The following is a 9,749-nucleotide window of genomic DNA, read 5'->3' as shown; positions in this document are numbered from 1 at the left end:
TGATTATGAAAAGTAATATCTTTTTTTGATTTTTTTTTTTTTTCGGTTTATATCATAAGTGTTCCTAGCCCATTGGATTAAATAAAAGTATCATCTTCTCTTTTGTTGTGCTTGATAAAAAGATTATTTTTTAATGCTCAACTTTGAAACTTTTAAAACCTTTTTAGTTGAATTGCTTTTGATCTGATTTTTTCTTTTATTTTCTTTTTTCTTTCTTATTTTTGAGTTTTATTATATATAGTTTATGGTTGCACCAAATTTCCATTTTTGTATTTATTGTTACTTCATAGTTAATTAACTGGAAAATTGTCAAGTATATATTCATTCCTCATCAATAAACTTGAATTTTTAATTGTATGAATTATTAATTTATTATTTTCTTGCAAAAATGTAATTATATTTTTTGGTATTTATATTCAATTTGATTATTTTTTATTATTTTTAAAAATTTATATCTTAACATATATCATAATAGGTTAGATTTATTTTTATGACTAAAAATTTGAAATTACTAAATTCCAAATCAAATTCTTGTAAAATGGTATGAAATGAAAATTGAATTCTAAAAGGTATTTAAAATGAAATGGAATAAAATTTTAAATTCTAATATATTTCAGAATGGAATAGAAATGATTCTCATTCTATTCCATATTAATCGATTTACATTACTACCAAATCCGCTCTAAAAAGCTTAAAAAATTTCTATTTTAAAAATTTAGCCCACTAGCACAACAGTGAGAGAAAGTTCAAACTTAATTAGTTCAAAGGGAATAATATAAAAAAAAATTTTGTATTTTTATATCTAAAAAAATATAAGGAGCGAGAAGTTTTAAATTAAAATTTTATCTATTATAAATTAATTTGGTGAATGTTTATTCAAAGGAAAGAATTAAATTAAGATTCATATTTAAAAAAAAAATAAATTGAATTTTAAAAGTAAGTCCTTGGTCGTAAATTTCATAAAATTAGTGTTCAACCTCAAGTTCAGTAGGTGGGGCCAGGCGAGAAACACACTGCACTGGCCACTGATACTATTCCTCCCTGGCGCCAAACGACACAAACAGTAGTACCATACAAAGTGAGGACTAAGGGGAGAAAGAGAGAGAGAGAAACTAAAGATCTCAAACTCCAAGAAGCTTAAAAGAAAATTCTCCTTTCTAGTCGGCAGGTTTTAGGTTTAGGGTTCATTCTACTTCTAATTGGAAACTAAACAGTAATGGAAACCGAGGATGATGTGTATAGAAGGAAGGAGCGCATGGCATTGGTGGTCATTGTAGTGGTTGCTTCACTGGCCGTGGCTTGTTTGCTCGTAGCTTTTAGCTATTACTGCTATATCCGTAACAAGCTCTCCAAACGCCTTAACTACCACAAAAGTAAGTTGCAATTTACTTTATTATTGCTATTAGCTGATTCCTGTTTGATTGCTAAAAATGTATGGTAAAAAGGACCAAAAATTAGTGTTTGCTTGCTGAGAATGTACAGGAACAAGAAAGAAAAGAAAGAAAGGTTTGGAACTTTGTTGATTTCTTTGCATCTCTTCTTCTTTTGTTTTATTTCATTTCTTTTTCTTAAAAGCAATTATCTTTGTACTTATAGCAGTGTCTTTTTATATTTTTCATTTTACTAATTTTATGTTTATCCTATTTTTGCTTGTTTTCAAAACAAAGTTAGCAGTTTTTTTTCCCTTTTTTTTTTTTTTTTGATTATATGTTTCTTGTGATGTCCTTGAAGCAGAAGAATTGAGAAATCTCAAATTTTAGCATTATACAAGTTTCTTTCCTGATTACTGTGCCTTTGCAACTGAATTTAGTGTGTTATGTTTGCAACGCATGTATTAAGTTAGCCTCTGGATCAAGGGTGTATGTGGAATATTTAAATAAGTGCATAATGCATGGAGAGGCTCTCATTGTAGAGAAAGAATATGAAGTGTGGGATCTACCATCCTTTTAGCTATTATAGTTTGGATGACAGTGGATACTTTTAGAGGGTTTTCAGACTAAGGAAAAAGATCAAATGATAAGTGATGAATAGTTGCTTTCTCAATTGAAGGAATTATTTTGCCTGGTAATATATATATATATATATATATATATATATATATATATATATATATATATATATATATAAATTTTTTATGGATGGTCTTTAATGGAAGTTAAAGTTGTGAATTATACAATTAAAATTGATTGTTGAAATAATTTGATGAATTTGATTCAATATGATATTTTAAGAGTTTGATTTGATTCTTTTTAGATTTAAGACATTCAAGTATTTGATTTGTCCTTAGAAATTTAAAACAGAATCAACTGCATATTCATTTTTTTTTTCCTGGATGGATTTATAGCCTTAAATTTTCAGGGCTAAAACTGGAAGATTCTCATCTATATTTAGCATAGACTCAAAACCTTAATATCAACTCTAAAAAGCCCCAAAATCCAAAAGCACCAAAAGGCCAATAGCAATATATATTTATTTTGGTAGTTTGCTTTTTGTTGTATTTGTCTATTGTGCTTAAGAAATATCGTTATTTAGATTAATCTGAGATTTCTTTTTTTACATCATTGATTTGGATGTTGAAGAATTGGTCAGGAGATGGAGAATGTTTTATGTTTTTTACCAGATAATTCACTGTAACTAAACCATTTTCTCTGTTCTCAGATAATGGAAGGTTCAAAATTTGAATTTTTGATATTTCTACTATTGGAACATTGGCTTAATATATGTTTGTTGATTCAATTGTCTTTGAAGGGGACAATTACGAGGAGAAAGGCAGCTTTGAGAATCTTGAAGTTGCTAATGCGAAAGGACTTCAGGTGTTCACATTCAAGCAACTACATTCAGCCACCGGTGGTTTCAGCAAGTCAAATGTGGTTGGGCACGGTGGATTTGGCTCAGTATATCGTGGAGTGCTCAATAATGGAAGGAAAGTTGCAGTTAAATTCATGGATCAAGAAGGGAAGCAGGGAGAAGAGGAATTTAAAGTGGAGGTTAGATCTCAAAGTACTGGTTATTGCAGTTGGGCTCTTTGTTCCTTAAAAGATAGAAAAACTTGATTCGACCAAATGATTTTTCAGGAATTGGTTAGTTCATACTTTTCTTTCTTTTGAAAGCGAAGAGGAAAATATTTGAGTGTCCATGTGAGCATACATGTTTTTGGAGCATGAGCATGTGTGTATATGATTCTATGTTTCATCTTTTTCATTCTCATTTCAAATGCTTATCGTTATTCACTTTGTAATGTGGATACTATTAAATAGCTTCAAACTTGGCTGATTACGTTTATTCATAGGTAGAATTGTTGAGCCGCCTACATTCTTCATATTTGTTGGCTTTGCTGGGATATTGTTCTGATAATAATCACAAATTGCTGGTGTACGAGTTTATGGCAAATGGTGGACTACAAGAACATTTGTATCCAATTGGTGGTAAGTTAAATTAATTTCTCTCTTTATTGATGTTTTAACATTGACTAGTGGAAACATATCCAAATATCCGAGGCTTAGAAATGAAGTAGAAAGATGACACTAGTACTTCTAATACTTTTCCTTTTTGGCCTTTCTTTGTCTTTTTCTTTTTTCTTTTTTATTTTTAACTTTCAGTGGAAGATTTAAAGTCTTTATTATTGTGAGAAGAGATGTCAATTGAAATCTAATTTACTCTCTTTGTTAATTGCATCAGTCCTGCCAGCCCTTGTTCTTGCAGAGAACTATAAAATATGTGTCATATGCAGATGACCATGAATTACTGGGTAAATCTACAAGTTTAAAATCGGAGCTGTAAAATTAAGATATCTGGCTTTGCAGTTAATACTTTCATGTATTTTGACAAACAACTGTGATGGAGAACTAGGAAGAAAATTGGAAAAGCATAGACAAATAAGGTTTTGGTGGCGGTGAACAGTACCCAAAGTACGCAGTATTTTAGCAGCAAGGGAAAAGAAGAAAACTGAGGAAAGGAGAAGAAATGCTGGTTGCCGAGTCTTTCAAATCAAAATCTATTTATAAAAAATGATTGGTTTACATAGGTATTACTTGTTATTATCAACAGAAATAGGTGAGAATCTTCCAGGATCCAGGTTTAACAGAATTTCCCTAGACAGGTGGCCTATTGTGGATTTTGGAATGCTTCTTGTGAGCTGACAATTTCCAGCTAGGAAAGAATGACATAGGATCTTCTAGGAAGTACAAGGGCTCCGATTAAAATAAGTTTTGAGAACTCAATTAGAAAAGCAAATTTCAAGGACTTCTCATGCAGTTTTCCTTATAGAAACTTACAGAAGGGAAGGGATCAATATGCAACCACTTAGGCATATTACGATTAGTTTACTAATCAATGCCAATAAGATTTAGTCATTACAGGCAACAATTGCAATTTATACTCTTATTTTGTAATTTTCTCTCACGTTCAACTTTAAACAGAGAAATATTAAATATTTGAGGTACAAATATTTTAGTCTGATTTACTGAAATAAGCAACTTTATCCAACAAATCCGTATGTTACAAATCATTCCAATTATTATTAAAACAAGTTATTTTCCCAAAAAGTATTCTTTAAACAAATATTTTCAAAATATTTCTTCACAAAGTACTTTCCATGTAATGAAGCCTTGATATATTGCAAAGTTAACATAAAAGACACCATTAACTGTTAGAAGACCAATTCTTATTTTGATCATATGTGGTGCACGAGAAATAGTGGGTCAAATTTAACTGTTTGTTCTATTTATGTTTCATTCTTTATTTCTATCATCGATGCATCATGTGCTAATGGTCTTTAAGTAGTTCCATCTCCTCCATTTTTCAATTCATGCTTAGTTTAGTTACTAGATTGTAGGGAGTCAGTTACAAGTGCATATATAAATAATTTAACCATTGTGAAAGTTAAAATCAAAAAGGAATCGGCTATGCTGGTTTTGTTCCCACTATATAACTAGAACTCCTCTTACTTGAGCTCTAGCACTTGGTGCCAGAGCCAATGATTACTAAAAAAGAGAAAATAAAGAAGTTAGAAAATTACGTGCCTGAATTTCTTTGTCTGCATTCAGAGCTTAAGTGATGATGCAAGGGTTAAAACATGGGACCATATGGAACAACTCAAGCAACTGCATGACACATGGTAGGATTTGGTGGACAAGGTGTCCTACTCTCAAGCACCAGTGGGTGATCCTTCCCCAAGGCTCAACTGCTTGATCTTCCACTCAAGTTCCTAATCAGGGTGTCAAAGGATCCCAAACAGCCATATGCCTCCAAGATACAACAAAATGGTTTTCCCTCAATACTCTGGTGCTGTCCCTATAGAGTGTACCATCAGCTTCCTTTCATCTTGAAGGCGAGACCGATTAATGGCTTCAATGGCCCCAATGAACCTAATATTAAAAAGGTCAATGATTTATTGGGATGTTTTCACAAAGTAGCTCCTAGTGATAGGGTTTTATCCTGCATCAAGCAAACTGGATGGCTTTGCAACTACCAAAGTGAATTTGAGCATCTACCGAATCATGTGCTTGGTAGCCACAAAGAGCTTTGGTTGGTACTTCCCTAAAGAAGAAGTTGCTGGAGAAATTAGATGTCCAACTCTACATGAGATCATCGAGTTGGCATGTAAACGAGATTAACGTCTTTCTTGACTACAACACCCAACTCAAATTGACTAACAATTTAAGCCTTCTTTTTTGAAGTGGCTGTCATGGGAAGAGATGCAAAACAAGTGAGGAAAACGTTTGTTTTTGAATGTGATGAGCTGTTTATGCTAGGATATAAATGTCATAGTCCAGTATTGTTGCTAATGGAGCATGTCGATTTTCAAAAAAAAGAAGATAAGTTAGCCATCAATCACGAGCAACATCACAACTTCAGTCTTGAGGACAAGGTTCTTGTTGCAAGATGGGAGGGATGTTAGAGCACCAACTCTCATAGATAGCGCATGGTGCATGTGGAGTGATTGGCCAGCTTTAGCTGTTTGCTTTATTTATGTTTCATTTTTTATTTTTAATATTGGAAATTAAGTGTTACTGGTCTTTATGGAGTTATAATTGCTAGATTACAGGGAGTTGGTTAAAAGTGCATGTATAAATATTCTATCCATTGTGAATAAAGGTAAAAAGTTAAAACCCAAAGCATTTTGCTACTACGGTTTTGTCCCAACTCCATAACTGGAACCTCTCTTAAATTTGAGCTGTAGCATAAGCCAGCACGAGTAAAGTCATGGATAATAAACTTAATAGCCATTTGCTGTAGTGAGCTTCATATAGAAGTGCCTTTTGCTAAATCGTGGAATTTTTTTTTGAGTTAAAAAATGCAGGTCAAAACAACATGCACTTAAGGTTGGACTGGGAAACTCGGCTGAGAATTGCCCTTGAAGCTGCCAAGGGTTTGGAATATTTGCATGAACATGTTAGTCCTCCAGTGATTCATAGAGATTTCAAGAGCAGCAACATCCTTCTGGATAAAAATTTCCATGCCAAAGTTTCTGATTTTGGATTGGCCAAGCTTGGACCTGACAAAGCTGGTGGACATGTCTCAACTCGAGTACTGGGCACCCAAGGATATGTTGCCCCTGAGTATGATTCATCGAAACTTTTAGCACAATCATATGTGAAACTCTGCCTTTTGTATATTTTGCTGTGGATATAGTTTTTAGGGTAAATTACTAAAAGCCTGAAGTTTGAACTAGTTTTATGTCTTGATTCTACACTATAGTCCTTGAAATTAAAAAACTTTAGTTGCACTTTAGCTGCTGAAGTGTGATAACATAGATCACTCAGTACTTCAAAATCTTATTATTTCATTAATGGTAATCTAAAGACCAAAGTAGCTAAGTTCGAAATAAGGGATGAAAATCTATACTAGATCAAAATATCAGGAAGTTCAGGTTTCAGTTCAATTTTTGGGCTTAATGGATTTCAAATGAGGAATTTGGGTATTTTAGTTTGAATTGTTTGAATGGAAGTTTATTTATAAACTGGATTCGTGGAATTGAGAATCAGCTGTCTTTCAAATTATACTTATTTATTGGAATTTCAAATCAATCCTTAAATCAGGGTCATGCATAAATAAAAAAATGTGATATCAGATTCAAATATCTAAAAGTCAAATGCCTCCATCAAAATCTAAGGTCATTTTATTATATTCATGCCAAATCATGTGTACATTTCTATATTAATTTTTTTTGGAATTGTGCTGCATAGGTATGCATTAACTGGGCATTTAACAACAAAATCAGATGTCTACAGTTATGGGGTTGTTCTATTGGAGTTGCTTACTGGCAGGGTTCCAGTTGATATGAAGAGACCTCCTGGGGAAGGTGTTCTTGTAGCTTGGGTGGGAATCTTGTCTATTCTCTTCAGTTAATGAGGCTATAAATAAATTTACTACATTATTTGATGAATCCAGTGCTTCCATATTCAGCTTTCTGTTTCATGTGATTCATTTCTGTTGTCTGTAAAATAGGTGCTACCTCGGTTGACAGATAGAGAAGCGGTCGTGCAAATTATGGATCCAGCATTAGAGGGTCAATACTCAATGAAAGAAGTTATTCAGGTGGCAGCAATTGCTGCAATGTGCGTACAACCGGAGGCTGATTACAGACCACTAATGGCTGACGTTGTGCAGTCACTAGTCCCACTGGTCAAAACTCAGCGGTCAACTTCGAAGGTAGGAAGTTACTCTAGCTTCAATGTACCTAAATCCCCTTCATCGCAAGACTCTGGTCGAGCAAGTGCTTGAAAAGATAAAAGCAAGTTAATCATCTACTGATTACGTAGCTACTTCTTACATTTTAGTGCACTTAACCGTTTAGGAGGTTTCTGCTCTCTGATTTTGTCACCAGAAAGCTTTTATAGCTTCAGAATTTTGATTGTTCAAAGCCTAATTTAAGTCAGGAAGTGTATCTGCAACTCTGTTTGCTGTCATACTATTATTTTAGAAGGTAAGTGTAATAGGTACTAGCATCTTGAGGGATCTTTTGCACAAGTGGGAGCATCCTCAAAGATTTTACCGACTCCATAAAAGCTTTTTTTATTGTTTAGCAGTTTTATTTGTTTAGATTAACTAAATTATATTAATTTTAATCCAGATTTTGCTACTTGTAATGCAATAGTTACTTGCTAATCATCAGTTTTGCCTCAAACTTTTGGATTAGTTGTAATTTCAACTTAGACTCTGTTTATTTTTGTAAAATAACTTGCAGGAAAATATTTTGTACAATTTTTCATTGTTTTGCAGCGTTCAGAAAAATAAGTCAATAGAAAATATTTTTCTGGTCAAAGGAAAATTAAGTCATTTTTAAGAAAAATGACTTTCCATATTCAAGAGCGTAAAATTTTTTTCAGATTTTCATAAACTTAATATAACTTTATAAATTTATATTGTTAATTTTTTAATTATCGGTAATTACTATCACCACTCACCATATCACAACCATCGGCCATTATCGATCACAACCACCACCACTGGTTACTGGGGATGTTCATAATTTATCTCTTTTTTTTGCATTATTCTAATTTAATAATAAAATTTTTAAAATATAAAATTTATGTTATTAATATTTTTTATTTTTATGGTTTTATGAGTTAAAAATTTTAATATTTTTAACTAATTTTCAAATTGCAACCAAACAACGGAAAATAAGTTATTTAGAAAATATTTTCAAGGAAAAAATTTCTTTGAAAAATATTATCCAAATGTAAGTTAAGCTCCATTTGTTTTCGAAAAATAACTTACTTTCGAAAAATATTTTTCATAAAAAATATTTTTCAAATAACTTATTTTTCGTTGTGTGGTTGCAATATTGAATATTAGTTAAAAATATTAAAATTTGTAATTCATAAGACCATAATAATAATAATAATAATAATAATAATAATATAAATTTTGTATTCTAAAAATTTTATTACTAAATATGAGAATAATGAAAAAAAAAAAGATAAATTATGAAAGTTGCCAGTGAGTGGTGGTAGTAGCTATCTATGATTAATAAATTAAAAAAATATGGATTTATAAGATTATACTCATTCCGTTCTTTTTATATAGGAAAAGTTTTTATTTTGACTGTTTTTTTTTATAGAAAATTTTATCTAATTTGATAATTTTGAAAATCATGCCAATGTAAAAAGCATATCTTACTCTTGTTTTAGTCATTTGTAAAGCTTTTAGTGTGGGGAATTCTCAAAGTAATAGTAGACAAAGGTATAGATGAGTATTTAATGTGAAGAAATTTTGGAGAATTAATTCCTTACATTAATTTTTATTGAAAAAAAATGTGCTCATATAAGTGATTTGATTGCTGATTAAAATATGAATAGAAAATAGCCACAAAATTTTTAGATTGATCACAATGAAAGGAATCCTTACGGATTTTGCTCAAATATTTAATAAATGGCATGATATTTAAACTGCATTTTCAATAGCCAAAGACAGTTGAAAGATTAAATGAGTACAAATTAAAAATTTTCACACAACTTTCCTAAATAAATGACCAAAAAATAAATATTTCTCCACAAGTCAGAGCATACACTTTATTTTTTGCAACTATCTTTATTGTTTTGTTCCAACAAAGCATTTAAAGCATCATTGAAGATTGAAACATAATTTAAGACATATAATGATATTAGAAAAGGAATAAATGAGATATTAGGAGTAAATTAAAAAAAAAAGGCAAAAAAAGTTGGTTAAACTATTTTCTTAATCTTGATGAAAAATTAGTTGTTCTTATATAAAAAAACGGAGGGAGAAATAGTTTGTCAAAGTCC

The 9,749-nt window shown here is 31.2% G+C and overlaps 1 protein-coding gene across 1 annotated transcript; it reads left to right on the top strand.

The window, feature by feature from the left end:
• Positions 1–1,054: 1,054 nt before the first annotated feature.
• Positions 1,055–8,095, top strand: LOC149496853 (Protein kinase superfamily protein). The gene is made up of 6 exons (XM_089720494.1): positions 1,055–1,373; positions 2,749–2,987; positions 3,290–3,425; positions 6,302–6,560; positions 7,188–7,320; positions 7,450–8,095. Exons 1-6 carry the CDS (start codon positions 1,217–1,219, stop codon positions 7,723–7,725), a joined length of 1,200 nt encoding a protein of 399 aa, XP_089576620.1. The 5' UTR covers positions 1,055–1,216; the 3' UTR covers positions 7,726–8,095.
• The last annotated feature ends 1,654 nt before the right edge of the window (positions 8,096–9,749 follow it).

The sequence above is a fragment of the Jatropha curcas genome, chromosome 4 (assembly GCF_041381405.1).
Source record: "Jatropha curcas cultivar XTBG-Jc1 chromosome 4, XTBG_Jcur_1.0, whole genome shotgun sequence".
Lineage (NCBI taxonomy): Eukaryota > Viridiplantae > Streptophyta > Magnoliopsida > Malpighiales > Euphorbiaceae > Jatropha > Jatropha curcas.
Note: the sequence above shows the minus strand (reverse complement) of the source record. Positions and strands in the feature narration are given on the sequence as shown.

Excerpts from the sequence above, each read along its gene's own strand:
- LOC149496853 (XM_089720494.1), top strand. The coding sequence starts at position 1,217 with ATGGAAACCGAGGATGATGTGTATAGAAGGAAGGAGCGCATGGCATTG. Across the intron at positions 1,374-2,748 it reads ACGCCTTAACTACCACAAAA|GGGACAATTACGAGGAGAAA; the intron begins GTAAGTTGCAAT and ends TTGTCTTTGAAG. Across the intron at positions 2,988-3,289 it reads AAGAGGAATTTAAAGTGGAG|GTAGAATTGTTGAGCCGCCT; the intron begins GTTAGATCTCAA and ends GTTTATTCATAG.